This window comes from Alosa alosa, chromosome 7, assembly GCF_017589495.1.
Source record: "Alosa alosa isolate M-15738 ecotype Scorff River chromosome 7, AALO_Geno_1.1, whole genome shotgun sequence".
Classification (NCBI taxonomy): Eukaryota; Metazoa; Chordata; class Actinopteri; order Clupeiformes; family Clupeidae; genus Alosa; species Alosa alosa.
In genome coordinates, this window is record NC_063195.1 from 4,553,034 (window position 1) to 4,570,720 (window position 17,687).

At 42.4% G+C, this 17,687-nt stretch overlaps 1 protein-coding gene across 2 annotated transcripts in view; it reads left to right on the top strand.

Annotated features, from left to right (window-relative positions):
- LOC125297379 (interferon-induced protein 44-like) overlaps positions 1–17,245 on the top strand; it is a 43,822-nt gene extending 26,577 nt beyond the window's left edge. The window contains exons 1-6 of one of the 2 annotated variants that reach the window (XM_048247731.1): positions 4,162–4,533; positions 11,296–11,494; positions 12,042–12,194; positions 12,726–12,945; positions 13,029–13,129; positions 16,974–17,245. In XM_048247731.1, the coding sequence (XP_048103688.1) occupies positions 11,309–11,494; positions 12,042–12,194; positions 12,726–12,945; positions 13,029–13,129; positions 16,974–17,162 (849 nt within the window). In that variant the 5' untranslated portion in view covers positions 4,162–4,533; positions 11,296–11,308 and the 3' untranslated portion in view covers positions 17,163–17,245. Of the gene's footprint in view, positions 1–4,161; positions 4,534–11,295; positions 11,495–12,041; positions 12,195–12,725; positions 12,946–13,028; positions 13,130–16,973 lie in introns of those variants that run through there. The other variant, XM_048247730.1, reaches the window with a different exon arrangement.
- Positions 17,246–17,687: the final 442 nt, after the last annotated feature.

Sequence of the window (17,687 nt, forward strand, 5' to 3'; positions counted from 1 at the left end):
AGTTTGCTTGCAAACAGAACATAAATATGCTCCCCAGAAACCTTGTGAATAGTTCCGATTTTTTTTACTATACTAACGAGGTTGAAATATAGACTTTGCCTACAGCATCTCCCTAACAGTAATGTTAACAAAATGACAGCATTCATATGACAAAGGAAAACGAATTTGGTCACTCAAGACTGTGCCACAGCAACCAGTGTAGGCTACAGTCCTACCCAATCAGGCCTACTCGAAGCAGATAGATGTTGTCTGACGGTCGAGTGGGTTAATGCATGTATTTCCAGAACAGGTCTGCAACTTTCAGGCAGTTCTGAGTTCGAATCTAGGCAGGAGCAGAGCCATATAAAGGCCTAGGCCTATTGTTATCATTTTTTGCAAGGTGTTGCTCCTGGCAATACTTGTTTATAAGACGTTTGGTGATTAATTGATAGCTGTTTTTAGGACATGTTAAACGTTCTTTATAATGAGCGCATAAAACGACTGTTACGCTCTTGTTACAACTGTAGGCTACAATGATTGCAATACAAAAATATGCGCGTGTTAGTTTAGTTAGTTTTGTGATGTTTTGCACTTTTGCCTTATGTGTTTTCAGGTTTGAGGGCTTTTTTGGCTAGATTGACCTTGGTTAGACTCTGCATATGTTATTTCTCCGTAGGCTATGGAAAATAAAGTAAATTTTCAACAAACGTCTGTTATTAGTTCAATAACAAGTGTTGCTTGTTAAAACATGTGACTAGTGAAACTTAAATGATTTTAGAAATATTTAGCCAAAGCCAAAAAGAGTTAGAGAGAAGGAGAGACGCCGGTGCAGCTCAGATGTCGTCATTATTAAACGTTGACTAACGTTTCGATAGATAGATAGATAGATAGATAGATAGATAGATAGATACTTTATTGATCCCCAGGGGAAACTTTATTGATCCCCAGGTTCGTTAGTCAAAAACATAGACACATCGAAACGTTAGTCAAAGTTAAATAATGTTCTGCACCTTTTACCAAACAATAAAGAAAATTAAGAAGACATCTGAGCTGCACCGGCGTCTCTCCTCTCTAAAACAGGGGTGTCAAACATACGGCCCGCGGGCCATGTAAGGCCATATGCTGGCGATGATTTTGAATGGCCCGCACGTCAGTCCCTCAACAATGAGAGAAAACTTCCCTTGTGTGTGTCCTTTGTCTACCAAAAAGTGTTACTTTGTGCCCCGCGCTCCCCCACTGCTTGTGAAAGAAGGGGGGGGGGGGGCTTAAAGTGAAAAAAAAAGCTTAATGTCCCAAAACGGCAACAAGTCATAATGGTAGGCTACAGGAAGTGGGGGGAGGGTATGGGATGACCAGAGCCGTCTTCGCTGTGCTATTCAGAAAGCATCTTCTATTGTCTTTCCAGGCGCACACAACTCGTTATAGCCTATGGAGTGCCTTAACAGATAGGCTCTGCTCTTGGGTTTGGCCTCACAGCTTAACTCAACCCTCGCGGTTGCTTGCAGTTTGTTAAATAAAGCGATGCAGATTACATTATTTATTTCTGATTAATTGGCGTCTTTTGATGTCTTTGCAACATCTGCTTGTTAGGCTGGGCTACTGTCAATGTCCTGTACAGGTAAATGTTCAACAATTGCTGGTGTAGGCCTACAGGCTATAATCAATTAGGGACTGTTCAGGGGCTACCGGAGGAGTTTTGGGAGCGTTAGTCAAAAAGACCCTCCCTCGCCAGCAAGAAAATTTTTTTTTTCTATGACCCTCCAAAGTGATTGATAAAAAACGCATGACCCTCCCCAGTCCCAACAATTTAGGCTATTGATGCCTTCTGTAGGCTATCTGGGTCAATTTGGGAGCTTGCATGCTACTTACTCCTTCCTTGAAATGCCTTGAAAAGGCTGTCGCTTGCACAATTTCACAATGATCACCGGGATCGGAAACAAACCTGTCAACTTTTCCCGGTTTATCGCTAGTATTTTAACTTTTTTTTTCCTCGCTGTCTTAGGAGGAGCTGCAGGCCGTCGCAAGGGGGTGCGAGGCCCCCAGCGAACTTTGACAGATGCATGAACTTACGTGCATGAAATCATGCGATAGCTTACTTTACACATAGCCAAGGCTACCGCCGGTGCATTTTAATAGTAGCCTAGTCTAATAAGCTACACCAGCTTGTCTTTAAAGAGGGAAATTGTATAGCCTATAACATTAGCTGAGTCACATATTTGGCCATATGGTGTTTATCATAGGCTACATCACGAAACCAAATAGTGTAACAAAGGTGAACACTTTAACAGGGGAAATTAATTGGGTCATTGTGCTGAACGGTATTTGTCAATGAGCAGAAACACACACGACATTCAAACTGTTGATAAGATTTGCACTATGGAAATTGGTCTGTAGGCTAACATTGGACAAATAAATGACATTGACTCGCCATATCTTGATTTGCCGCAAACTCAGCAATGAAATCATAGGCCAGTTTGCAGGTAGCATACCGTCTTTTTCAATTAATAGAAGGGAGAGCCCAGTCTCTCCTGTGACATTGAGGTGCGCAAATAGTTTTTAATAGCCTGTTCAACTTTGAAAAGCTTCGTTCACCCGATGCCAGTCACTGATCGCAATTTCAAATTTCGGGAAGCTTCGTTCAATCTTTTTAAGTTTTAAGTGCAGTAGGCCCCTATCTGCCCCCTTTGGAATTATATCTCGAGCCTTTTATAAGGTCCAGTGTGTTATATCAAAGATCCTTTACCCTCTCTGGTTATATCCTTGGATTCGGACGTGCTCAAAAAGAAAAGAAAAAAAAATTTTTTATAGAAGGTTATGAGGAGCAATATGAGTCGTGTCATTCAGACTCAACCCTCTTGTTGCTTTGATATCTATTTCGTTGTCGTTTGAACGTCGGCAAGCAGGCATGTTGCGGTTGCAGTTTAAGTGAAATTTCTACAGTAGGCCTACAACATGCAACATGCTTGTTAGGCTGGGCTACTGTCAATGTAGGCCTACTTGTACAGGTAAATGTTCAACAATTGCTGGTGTACAGGCTATAATCAATTAGCTAAATAATTTGTCTAGCTGTTTAAAAAAAAATCGTGCTACATTCAAACGCAAAAGGTGCTTTGATATCTTTTTCGTTTGAACGTCGGCATGCAGGCATGCTGCGGTTGCAATGAATGAGGATAATTGGTTTCATCTGCGGATTTATTTTTTGCATTATTTTGAATATGACTCGCTCCAGTCCCAACAGCACGTCTACTTTTTCCACACGCATCTAAGTTCTAACACACATATCCCCTCTCGCTTTCTCTCTCTCCATCCCTGCGCACGATGCTTTCTTAAAGGAGCTGCACCATCTTACAACAATTGCATCTACATTTTCATATTAGAATGTTTTGTCAAGTGTAAGCTTAAACTACCGTGATCAATTTAAGTTCCCGTGCCCCCGCTTGAAAGTCTCATGCTTATCGTTACACTATCAAATCTATAAGTAAACCGCGGGACAAATAGGGTATAAGATATATAAACTCATGCTATTGTATTATCATATATGTTTGGTAATGGCTCAGCTTTCTCTGATTGTTCTACTGACTTGGAAACTGCATCATGGAAGCAGTAAGTCAAGTCGCATCAAAAATAGTAGTGGCAGAACTCCAAAGTGACACCTTGTGGTTATTTGTGTCAACTGCAGTTTGTGCCATTTCTGCTGAGAAAATGGGGTGCATGATTCCTGAAGGAACCCGTCCAAAACTTAACTGGGACCCACTGTATGTCCTTTTCATTTCTTACAGGTTGGGTCGTTGTTGCCCATATCACGCTAGCATTGTGCTAATGAATGACGTCATTGACATATTTGAAAGGCTTTTTAGAAGACTTTACGTGACTTCAAAAATATAACAATCAACAGTGTGTATTTTCTTTTGCCTCTCCTAGCTTAATGCAACATTCAAATTACTACTCAAAAATTATATCCAGAGAAAAGTGGATATTGAGGGGTAAAGCTCCATAGACCGCGAATGCATTCTGCACTTTCGCCGAGGGCCCCTCAAGTGGAATCTGAGGAGGAACTGCAACCAGTCCAGAAACCGGAAGTAACCAGACAGTGCCAATTCTCTTCCTATTAGACATTCTCTGGTAGGCCCTATACGTTAATCAAATCATTTTGCGTCAAAACCCGCTAAATACCACTCTTTTCCTGGTCTTTGTAAATTGTTTGAAAACGCCACTTCCCTTTGTCAGGAAAAGCCTCTATGTTCCGAGAACCAATCAAAACGCAATACGGAATCATGTGACTTCACTCTGTTTGAACATGGCGGCGTGCTGAGGAGCCGGCTTTTTTGACAGCTTTTCAGAGATCATACGTCAGTCCACAGACGAAGAAGAAAAAGAAGACCATAAGTCAGTCATGGATTTCGATTAAATGGACGAACCTGTCCTTGTGACAGCTAACGGCTTAAAAAAAACATCGTCGTCGCCTCAGTTCTTCTCGTTGTAAGGCGAAAATAACCAGATATAGTGGAGAGGGTTGCGACAATAGCTTGCAGCTACAAAAGTTGAGCATTTTCTGTAAGTACAACGATTTTCTCATCCAAATTCCTTCCTAGTTGTAAATAAGTGCCTGTTGTATTTTGCTTTGTTGTGGTTTTTACTTAGGCTACGTTGTCAGCGCCATAATGCTTATCTGCTTTTCTTCATACTTAGGTAAAGTTAGACAGAAATTGGCAGATTCGCAAGATTCGCGTTTTGCTGTTCAATAAATCATAGGAGAAATGTTTTAATTGCACAATAGAGAGCTCTATCTTACCGTAGTAAGGTAGACAACAAACTACAACCAGGTTTTCATCTGAAAGAACCGTGTACATATGTGGATAAAAAAAAAAACGCATCCCTGTGAGCATTCGGCTGTCAGCCAAGCGTCTAGGGACCTTCTACAAAGGGCAAAATCGAAAGTGGATACAAAGATGCATTTAAATTGCTTCACTGTTATTGAGCCTAGTGCTTCCAAAATCATAGCCTGGTCGTTACCATCCTATGTACTTCCGGCCAAAATTTTATTTCAGCCTCGCACGTAGTCTGGCCCAATCCACATTATATGGCTCGCGTGTAGCCGAGCCATTCAGCGAACAGTTGAGTGATGACGCGGAACTTGCCTGCCGAGTTGCTTGTAGTCCAGCGAAGCTTGTAATTCAACAGCATAGCAACAATGGCGACGGAGGAAGAGACGCTAGAAGCTATCCGCGAAGTTGTCTCAACTCTCGAGGGCATCACGCAATTAAAGCAGGAACAAGAGGCTTCTCTTGTCAATTTTATAAATGGCAAGGACGTCTTATAACTCTCCTTCCAACTGGCTTTGGGAAAAGTTTGATTTATCAGATGGTGATAACTAAACCTAAACGCATAAGTGTACTACATGCATCACTACTTATCATGTTTTCAAATAAACGTTTGCTGCTCGTTATTCTCCCCCCTACTCTGAAATTACCTTAACAAAATCAATGCAGCATAAGCCTACTTAAGGAATGGAATGTTAGCTACTAGCTAGCCTACCGAGTGGGGCTCAAGGTGAGGCGGTGTGTCTTGACGTGAGCTAGCCGGTTACCGAGCGGGGCTCAAGGCAAGGCTGCTGTGATTGTGCTTGACTGGGACTAGCGGTTACCGAGCTGGGCTCAAGGTAAACCACTCCGTGTTTGACAGAGGCTAGCCTGTGGCCGAGCTGGGCTCCAGGCGAGGCTACCGTGCTTGTGGACAGTAACGTTAGCCAGTCACCGAGCGTGGCTCTAGGTGAGGCTGCGTTGTTTTATGCCGAATAACTGTTAGTTTAACTGAGCAAGCTCCAGGTTAAATAACTCGTCAATACAATCCAACTTATCCAAGAGTGTAGCCTGAACAGCCCATGGAGAACGAAGTAAGCTCCGTAGCTCGACGAAGTCACCGGGCTGCGTAGAACAACAATCGTCTGATAAGCGGCGAGAAGAGATAAGAGGGAAAACTGGCGTGTGACGAGCTGATATAATCTCGGTGACGTGACGCTTTTGGTATACAACTCTCGGTCTGTGGCTGGCGCAAGTTACAGATATATCCACTACGAAGAGACTGCCCTGGCGGTCAGGTAGCCTGCATACTAGCCAGCGGTGTGTTCACTACTGAGAGCAGAAGTGGGAAGCAGAGCCTGAAGCGGAAGTGGTAAGCGTAAGAGCCTGAACTCCGGCGCACAGCATACGCCATTACCAAACGTTGCTGATTGGTTAAGGGAACTCCAATGATTTTAAACCTCAAAAATAAGCATCCGCCCATTACGGAGACAGATTATTAATACTTTGTTCCAGACTGTATGACGAAGAGAAACGTAGTCACAGGCGGTAAGGACCAGGCTACCAAAATCATAGCACACAGCTACTGCTTCCCTAGCTACACACTACACACTGTCATTGAGCCTAGTGCTTCCAAAATCACAGCACACATCTAGGGCCTCTCAAGCAACATACTACAGCAGCTAATTATGGAAAAATTGACTCGCCCTATTTATAATATATTTGTAATGGGGGTAAAATTCAATATCTTCATTGTCATTGAGCCTAGTGCTTCCAAAATCACAGGGCCTCACTAGCAACATACTACACCAGCTAATTATGGAAAAATGGACTCGCCCTATTTATAATACATTTTAATGGGGGAAAATGTCAGTATCTTCACTGTTATTGAGCCTACTCCTTCAAAAATCACAACACACATCTATGGCCTCCCAAGCAACATACTACACCTGCTAATTAGGGAAAAAATGACTTGCCCTATTTCAATAGCTTTGCTATTATTGAGCCTAGTACTTCCAAAATCCCTCCACACATCTAGGGCCTCCCAAGCAACATACTACAGCAGCTGATTATGGAAAAATGGACTTGCCCTATTTATAATATATTTATATTTGAACATTTTTTGAGTCTTGCATTTCCAAGGTCACTCCAGACATCTAGGGTCTCCCTATCTGCTACACCTGCTACTTTGGGGAATTCTTGATCAGCCTATCTTTCATTAATCTTTATTGAAGAAAAAGTCAAGGCATGCGGCAAGGCCATCCAGGGAGAAAGACAGACATGGCATGTTAGAGCTGGGCTGTCACAATAAAGAGACTGTAGATGTGTGTAGTACAACCGTAGGGAGACCCTTGATGTGTAGAAGGATTGTGGAAGCGCTAGACTCGCTAGACTTACCCTCCTAGGTGAGAGAATTTGCCCTCTAAGCTTGAAATTGTTTACTGGACACCCAGCCTACAAGCCAACAACTTAACAGTCTAACATGGCTAAATTTGTAATGCATGATCATTTATTGCTTATTTGTTTGCAAAGTCTTCTGGCCCAGAAAGAAAACCATGGTGGTTACGGATCATGGCGGAGGAGGAAAGGTACAGCTGGTAGAGTTGTGCAGTGAGTGAACTTCCCTCCCAACACTGAGATGTGGTGGCAAAAGCTGTGGTAGCTAGCTCCTTACTAGCACACCATCTTCCAGTCCAAGATGCATAACGTTTTCGGTGGCAACCGAAACGTTGGTACTAGAGAATTTGTCTCTGTTGTCTGTGAACAGAAAGAAGATGGACAACATTTTACAAGATAAACAATATTTTACACAGAAATCCATTGGCAATGATTAGATTATTACAGATTATCTGTATCTATTTGACATTTACTTTTTATGGGTCAAATTGGTATTGACACCATCTGTTTGCCATCCTGGTATGGGTAGACCTGGCCAGGTAGTCTTTCCTTAAAGCGTTGTGCACCTTGGCACCGATATGAGTGCAACCACCCTGTTTTCTGCATTTGATTATCTTAGATTCCTTTGTTTCCAATACAACCGTATTATCGTTTTCGGGTCAAATGGCATTTTAAATGGGAGTCGTAGGGGCACTAGCCTACTATTTTGATGCATGAATCAAAATCATCATGTATCAAAATAGTTCTGCCCCTACGACTCCCATTCAAAATGGCATTTGACCCAGAAACAGTCAAGCTTAATGGCGCTTCTGACTTAATTATGCTTTTAAACGAAAGTTTGACTCAGGTAAATTCACAAAAAGACCCTAGGTTGCATTTTGCCTTGAGTTATGCTTTAAGAGTAATGGGGCAAGGTCCTGGATGAAGAATATTTACCTTTACTGCTGATTATTTGAGGCGTTCAGACAGGGGAGGAGCTTGAGAGGGTGCGGGGTGCGCGTCCCGGCCCGGGACCTCCCGGTGCTGGCGCCCCCCGGGTAAGGTGGGTGGGGCCGGGCCTCTCCCACGGCACAAGGGCGGAGGAGCTAAGATCATGCAAACGGTTTCTTTTCAATCATTTTCATCAGAGTGGGACATATTAGGCTTATAGGTTGCCCCAGTCAGGACGAGTTATGACTCACGGTTGCTGAAAAGTTTTGAAATTTACTTTGGTGATTTAGTAGGTGTAAAATATTGAATAAAATGTTCTGCTGTATGACTGGCTTTATTTTAACTCTCATATTGAACTTAACGACGTGCAAATTTACAAAATTGGATCAACGATATTGTCTCCTACAGGCGTCAATGAGAGAACACTTACACTTACATGATTTTGGTTTTGATTTTCTAATTGGAGTAGCCTTTGTCTTTGTGACAACACGTCATGATACATTTGATAATGTTTGATCGTTGTTTTGGTATAAAGCATCTTTTACGTAGCCTAATGAATGCGCTCTAGAAAGTGAAAGTAGCCTAACCTTGGCCTATGCGCTCTGTGTCTGAGCTGTCTGTGCACGTCCGCAATTGATTACGTTACTCAAGTGGAGAACACATCAATCCCATGGTATTTTTTGCCCTTAAATGCATGAAACATGAAACAAGTTCAAAATCCCGCCGGTAGCCACGTTACATCTCCGTTTCATGCCTAGGCTAGGCTAAATTAATTCAACGAACTCAACTGACAACAGGTGGGCTATATCTACTGATTCGGTCATTGAGATTACAGAATACAGACTACAGAATACAGTACAACAAACTTTCTGAAGTTTATTTTTGTATTCTGGGGTACAGTAGCCTAATTGCCTAATGTCTTGACAATAGTTTTTCTTACCGGCTTGCTGTTTAAACTGACTGCGTTGCTCTGAACTTTCCTGCCAGGTTTATGACGTAAACCGCTACATCTCGGCTCTGGCATTGCCTAAACTCATCGTGTGGTAAATCAGATTATCTGTCAGTATTGGGCTTTGAAAGTAAGGGATATTTGCTCAGCAATAGTAGGCTACAGTAGGCTACAGAAACCGAGGGGAAGTTAAATTAGCGATTTGCGATAGCGAAAAAGAGATTCGGGGCTTGAGGCGCCGAAGCCACCCCTTCGCTCCGCCAATGCAACCACCCAGCAGTAACTTCTGCATTCAGTGAGATTTGCACCGCCCTAATTTTATTTTTGACTCTTCCCGTCACCGTTGCAACCTCTGAGCGCTCATTCTCCAAGTTAAAGATCATTAAAAACCACTTGAGGAGCACAGTGGGACAGGAGAGACTGAGTGGACTTGCCATGTTGTCAATAGAGAATGAGAGAGCAAAGAAAATGGACATAGGCCTACACAGAGCATCGTGGACGAGGCCGGTGGGCCTAAAAGGCTTCGTCGTATGCCCTTCAAATAGTGCTGCGTAATATTGTTGTTTTATTATTAGGGGTCATGTAGCCTATGTTTTTTGTTGTTGTTCTCTTGGTTACACTTCATGTGCGTTCGATGGACTTCAAAATTACATAGTTGCTCTCCGTGGAAGCTGGCGCTTGTAAAGACCCAGCTGTTGCGGGCATGTGCATATATGTTGTAAAATTATGTTATGATGAGTTTAATAAAGGGCCCGTTCATGTGCCCCTCCCACGGCCCGGCTCTGACTTGTTCCGCCACTGCGTTCAGACATCTCGGTTTCAAAACTGTCCAGGAACACCTGTAAAAACATAGTTAGGCTACAGATTAAAACTAGGTGAATTACAAACACTACCATGAAATGAACTTGAATGCTCTGTCAAACACGAATAATTAAAAAAATCTAAATCTATCGCATAAACCAAGGCATAAATATCAATCATGTAGCCTAAGCTCATAGCACTAACTTAGTAGAACACCAGGTTTATTTCCCCCTCTAATATCAATGGTGGAAAAAAAACGTTCTACTTCATAAAATGCATGTCATTAGACTCATTTTAAAAGATGTCTTCACGATTAAAGAAAAACACAGCTACAATGTCATTAGCATGCCTAATGAATGTGAAGTGTGACTAGCCTAGCACCATCCTCCTTTCTGTGAGGTAGCCTACACCACCACACATAATATTAAAGAACATTGGTGAACTTTAGGCAAACGTTGCTTAATAAAGAACACACTTTCTTCCATCATAGTTTGTCTAACGTTAGTGCTAGCCAACGCTTGTCAATAATTCAACACAAAGCAGGCTAATGTAGTTTTCTTCTTGATGGGGATCTGGGTCGACGTTTATGACGTTAACGTTATAAAACGCGGGCTCGAACGCTGTTTGCGCCGTCGGGAGGTGATGGGGGAAGGGGAAAAAGTAGTGACGCAGTCGCTACGGGGGAAGGGGGAGGAGGTTGCGCAGCACCCTAGGTAGACAAAGAGAAAAGTGGGGAGGGTTGATTAGCTGGAAAGAGGCCATAGTAGCGGAAGGCAAGGTAGAGGGCTGCACGCAGGCTGCCATAACTTGCTGAGTTGAGTGAGCAGGGGGAAAAGCTGTTTAGGAATAGAGAAAGAGGCCGCAGTAGCGGAAGGCAAGGTAGAGGGCTGCACGCGGGCTGCCATAACTTGCGGAGTTGAAAAACATGTTGCGTGAACACGGGGAGACGCTGGAGGAACGGAGCTCGGTTGATCGGCTATAGTAGGAGAGGAAAGATAAACTGATTGTTGGAGAAGGCGACGCAGGTCTGCTTTCCTTGCGAAACGAGGGCAATCGATCCTACATCAAACTTTGCTCTAATCAAAGACATGGTCCGCGGAGTAGCTCTCCTTCTTGCAAGCGGAGTGATGCCGATGCTGCAACTTAGGCAGATAGAGGCAGACTGCGAATAAATAACCTGTCTGATTGAAGGAGGCCATTTGTAAACGCCATTAGAGGCTTTTGCATCTAAACTCTTCAATTAAGGATTAAAAAACCACCAGCAAGAGTGTCAATGACAAAATGAGTTACTTTATGTTCAATTACAATGACCTAATTGGCCGTGACGCAACTGAAAACTGTTTCTATTTTATTCTGTCTCTTGTGTTGAAATAGCATACTGAATGAGACATGATGCAACATATATGCATATTTAATGAATTAAAATGTTTAAATGCACAGCAAAAGGGATGAGATGATAGACCATTTGAGGAATTTCAAAATCAGCCAACCCAAAATTGAGCATCTACGTATCCTGGTCCATGGTCCAGTGGGAGCGGGAAAGTCCAGCTTCATCAACTCCATAGACAGCATCTTCCAGGGGCGAATGACCAGTGCAGCCCAAGTAGAAACAAGTGCTGGGAAGAGCTTCACAAAGAGAGTGAGTATCTCATGTTTTCTCATTTAATATGTGACAGGTCTAAAAGATGGAGAAAGTTCATTTAAATGGGGGTAACTAGAGAGGGGTTTGCTGTCGCTGCTGCTGAAGCTGATGATGTTGAAGAAGATAATGAGCAAGCAATCACACAGATTAATGTGAATAAGAACATTGTGACACACACCACGTTCCCCCCCCAACACACACACACACACACACACACACACACACACACACACAAACGTAGTGGAGACATCATAGCACATTTATATGAATTAGAACACATCATAGTACATTTATATAAACTAGAAGTCAACATACATTTACACAGTGCAAATTACATAATAGAAGTCAACATACATTTAAACAGTGCAAATACATGCACAGATAGATTGGAGACATCATAGTAAATTTATATGAATTACAAGACATCATAGTACATTTACACAGTGCAAATTACATAAATCATACTATTAATTGTAGCTGCATTATTTGTGGATGTTACTGTGAATTACAGTAAATGAATGAGAATGTTTATCATAATTTTCAGTATAAAACCCACAAAATTAAAGCTGGAGAATACGGATCCTACTTACCATTTGTCTTCAGTGATGTCATGGGCCTGGAAAGAGGAGAATCTGAAGGGGTGAAAGTAGATGACCTCAAAAAAATATTGAATGGTCACATCAAAGAAGGTCATATGGTAAAAACACACACACACACACACACACACACACACATAGCAACTACTGGCAATGGGGACATCAAAGAAGGTCATATGGTAAACACACACACACACACACACACACACATAGCAACTACTGGCAATGGGGACATCAAAGAAGGTCATATGGTAAACACACACACACACACATAGCAACTACTGGCAATGGGGACATCAGCAACTTCCAATCTATTGTCCCATATCTATAGGTCTTCATTTTAGTCAGAAAATATAGAATTGTCACCCGCTGGCAGGAACAAATCATTTCTGATTAGTAACCTGCCATCCATTTGCTGCCCAATATCTGCTGATTCCCACCACCAACTCAGATAATGTAAATGTATAATGTAAAATAATCTGGATTCCGGATACCGCTCTCTTTTTTAACTTTCCCCCTCGACAGTTCAATCCAGTAACCTCATGTCCACAGGCACAACATACAGTACTAATGTGTTCAATAAATGACAAAGAATCAATAATACCAGATACCACTCTCTTTTCCACCTTCAGTTCCATGAATTAAGCGCACTTCCAGAAGAGGAAGACAACGGATACATCAAAGATACAAGTCTGAGTGACAGGGTTCACTGTCTGGTCAGCATCATTCCAGCAGACAGTGTCCTCTGGTGTGCTGACAGCAAGAAAATATCACAACATGCCATGCAGGAAAAGGACGAAGCCTTCATCAACAAGATGAAAGATGTCAGAGCAGAAGCAGCCAGCATGATGGGCAAGTGTTACACAACAGCCAGTCAACTTTATGAAAGCTAACACATCAATATATTTCTTATGAAACTCTTTTTTTTGTTTCAGGCATCCCTCAAGTTGTCATCCTGACAAAAGTGGACGAAGCATGTTCTGAGGTCCAGAAAGACATTAAATTGATCTACAGTAGCAAAACCATCCGTGAGAAGGTGTGTATATCTCTTACATTCCTCAGTCAAAACAGCTAACGCTGGCCTTACACCATGCAATTTTCAAGCGATTTCAGAGTTGGAGACTAGGGCCAGATGTACTAACGCGTTTGCGCCCACATCAGGCGTATTTGTTTCGCAATGTGCATGTAAAATCATTGCGAGGTAAGTACAAACAGGCCGCAATGATGTAAAAGCGCAAACTGCGCTGTCGCGGGAGCTGAACATGGCTAATTGCGTTTTTCGTGTCATGCATATGCATTCATGGGAGGATCCAAGCGTAAAGAACGCTTAATTATGTATTCCGTGGTATGTACAAAGACTGCTCCTGAAAGCGCACGTCTATTCTGCGCCTAAATACTTCCGCCTTGTAAAAGCAGGTGTTAATCCAAATTGCAGTTCAATGTGTCAATAAGAGAACCTTTCAAAGACAACAGAATCGCTATTTAGAGCACCAGTTTTGTAAGTATTTGTACTACCAACAGCAACATTAACTTTCGTTGGCCTTTTGAATGTCTTACTTTCATTTTCACGTCATTCACTTAAACTTTCCTACTTGCTAGATTTGACCAATCTTCCAAAGCCTACGTGCACAAGTAGTTTGAGTAGAACTACTGATCTTCATTATCTCCCTGCTTGTTGACATCTCCTATAATGTATGGTATAATTTCATGATCGCTAAACGTTTGATTCTTTTTAATGTTGTCATCAGTTAACTTCATTTAACTGCGCTTGTATAGCCTCTGCCATTCAGTTGTGGACGTTCGTAAATTGTGTTTATGGGCGGAGAAAGGCGCAGTTTACACTAGTTTGATAGATACGACGGAAACTTGGGTCTGACAGCGTTCGCAATCTGATGTCCATGACGCTGATAATGCTACAGTGGGTCCCAGTTAAAAATTGACACTTCATTCACGATCAAGGTGATTCACGCAGCTGGGTGAAATGTATCTACAACTACAGCCGCTTGGGGGCAGCATAGTCCGCTGTGGCGTTCTGCGGTCGAACCGGACAGCAAGAGGCTGTGATTGGCCGAGCAAGGGCTGTGATTGGCCGAGTTTTCAGTTTGTTTCTCTGTGTTTTTAGCAGCCCCTGCAACATTCTAGTCCACTGTAGCCTATAAGCTTTGTACATAATGTTAAACATAGTTTTGGATTCAGTGGCAAGATTTCTTGATTGTACAGTGCCTGTCTCAGTAATGTTTGAAAATGAGAGCTTCGTCAGCTGGCAGTAAGCTACTTTGTCGGCAGTCATGAGAAGTTCGCTTGCTAACGGAACATAAATATGATGCCCAGAAACCTTGTGAATAGTTCTGTTTTTTTTACTACACTAACGAGGTTGAAATATAGCCTTTGCCTACAGCATCTCCTTAACAGTAATGTTAACAAAATGACAGCATTCATATGACAAAGGAAAACGAATTTGGTCACTCAAGACTGTGCCACAGCAACCAGTGTAGGCTACAGTCCTACCCAATAGGCCTACTCGAAGCAGATAGCGTTGTCTGACGGTCGAGTGGGTTAATGCACGTATTTCCAGAACAGGTCTGCAACTTTCAGGCAGTTCTGAGTTCGAATCTAGGCAGGAGCAGAGCCATATAAAGGCCAAGGCCTATTGTTATCATTTTTTGCAAGGTGTTGCTCCTGGCAATACTTGTTTATAAGACGTTTGGTGATTAATTGATAGCTGTTTTTGTGACACGTTAAACGTTCTTTATAATGAGCACATACGGGGTGTAAAACGACTTGTTGCCGTTTTGGGACATAAGCTACGTTAAGCTTTTTCACGTCAAGGTGGTATTATTAGGCTTACAGCTTCAGAAACACCACTTCAGAAAGCTGCAGGGGAGCGCGGGGCACAAAGTAACGCAGGGTTAAATGTAACATGGACTTTTTTCCTAGTTGCAGATGGTTGATCGGGACATATTGGTCAGTTAACCACATTACTATGAGACGGTGTTCCACAAATTTTCAGTCCGTATGGATGTGTTTTCACATAGATCTACAGCAAAACGTCTTTTCAAGGCATCAAAGTAAATAGGTGGTAGGCTACTTGTCTTTCGATTACTGAGTTGTGGGTGCAGCTCACTGACTAATAATCGTCTTGTAGGCTAAAAATGAACACCGTTTTGAAACATGTAGTCAACACATAGGAGCTATCTAAACTTAAAAGAAACGTGACCCAGCGGGGTTAGTTGTAACGCGTTGTTACAACTGTAGGCTGCAATGATTGCAATACAAAAATATGCGGGTGTTAGTTTAGTTAGTTTTGTGATGTTTTGCACTTTTGCCTCATGTGTTTTCAGGTTTGAGGGCTTTTTTTTGCCAATATTGACCTTGGTTAGACTCTGCATGTTATTTCTCCGTATGGAAGATGAAGTCAATTTTCGACACACGTCTGTTATCTAGTTCAATAACAAGTGTTGCTTGTTAAAACATGACTAGTGAAACTCAAATGATTTTAGAAATATTTAGCCAAAGCCAAAAGGTGTTACTTTGTGCCCCGCGCTCCCCCACTGCTTGTGAAATTGGGGGAGGGGGGCTTAACGTGAAAAAGCTAATGTCCCAAAACGGCAACGAGTCGTTTTAGGCGAATTCCCGCAGGCCTTCATAATGGTAGGCTACAGGAAGTGGGGGGAGGGTATGGGATGACCAGAGCCGTCTTTGCTGTGCTATTCAGAAAGCTACTTCTATCGTCTTTTCAGGCGCACACAGCTCCATTACCATATACAGTGGGTCCCCGTTAAGTTTGAACGGGTTCCTTCATGAATCACGCACCCCATTTTCTCAGCAGAAATGGCACAAACTGCAGTTGACACAAACAACCACAAGGTGTCACTTGGGTGCCACTACTATTTTTGATGCGACTGACTTTCTGCTTCCATGACGCAGCGGGGGCACGGGAACTTAAATTGATCACGGTAGTTTAAGCTTACACTTGACAAAACATTCTAATATGAAAATGTAGATGCAATTGTTGTAAAATGGTGCAGCTCCTTTAAGAAAGCACCGTGTGCAGGGATGGAGAGAGAGAAAGCGAGAGGGGATAGGCCTACAGTATGTGTGTTAGAACTTAGCGTGTGGAAAAAGTACGTTCTGTTGTCATTTAACCCTTTGTGTACCACATTTTTTGCGTGGTTTTGTGAGGCGCTTTTTTTGCCGTTTCAACCTGAATATTGGTGGGGACATTTCAGTCATTATTTGATATTGGTGTGGACACGTCCTGCGGACCCCACGCAAATCTACGCCCATGCCCCCTTGGCCAAGCTTTAGCTGAATCAGTTGTTGCATGTTCACATTAAGACGATGGAATGTTGGCATCTGTGCCTTTAGTTTGTGCCTGGTGCGAAAACATGAAAGTAGCCTACCTAGCTGTCTCTGAGACATTGGTAATGGGAAACATTTGTAATGTTTGTATTCCAACTTTTGTCCTAAGACGCTACATACACGTTTCAACTTTTAATAGCCAAAACAAATAAGCATAAGCCTTTGAGCGAGCCGCTCTGTCTATTTTGAGGCTCATATTATTACAAATAGGCCTTGTTGAAACGGTTCTAATCAGCCAATCAGCGTCAAGTGCTTGCATTTCGTAATGAGCTTGCCAGTTAAGCCCGAAAGGACGCCAAATAGGTGCAAAACCACGCATTGAAATCCCCCACCCTAACATAGCTTTCTGAGAGAGGTTTTTCAGAAGCTTCTAAGGCATTACAGACCCAACCAAAATTATGCTGTCTATATGTCACATAACAGAACAAGGATAAATACCTCATTCAATCACTCTGTCACCTTTAACAATGCTGTGTGTGTGTGTGTGTGTGTGTGTGTGTGTGTGTGTTTTCCTTCAGATTAAACTTTGTAGTGTTAATGTGGGAGTTCCCCAATATTGCATCTTCCCAGTGAAGAACTACCATGAGGAGATTCATCTGAACAACGACATGGACGTGCTGCTGCTGTCTGCACTGACAGACATCCTGAACTTCGCCAACGACTACGTGGCAGAGATGAAAATAGAAGACACTGAAAATCCCATTTAAAATTTACTACCATTGATTCCGTTATGCTTTTTAAAACAAACTCTCTCACACACACACACACACACACACACACACAGGCTCACGCACACACACACACACACACACACACACACACATACACGTACACGTGCACACACACACACACACACACCAATGTCACTGACAGTTTGCTGTATATCAACACTTTATATTACACTTGACTACCCCCCCCACCCCCATCCAGCATGAACTGAGCTAAACACAAGGAGCGTAAAAAGTATGTTGTCATGATAGATAGATAGATAGATAGATAGATAGATAGATAGATAGATAGATAGATACTTTATTGATCCCCAGGGGAAATTCAAGTTGTATCACAATATCAGAACAGTTTATATTTATCAATACTGTATGTGTTCACTCCTGGCAACATGGTAACTAGCTATTTCTAAAATCTTCTCCAAAACACCATGTTGGCAAGGCTGTGTATGCAAAAACTAAATGGGGGCTCTGGTAACTTTACTCAGACATCATATTAAAAGGCAT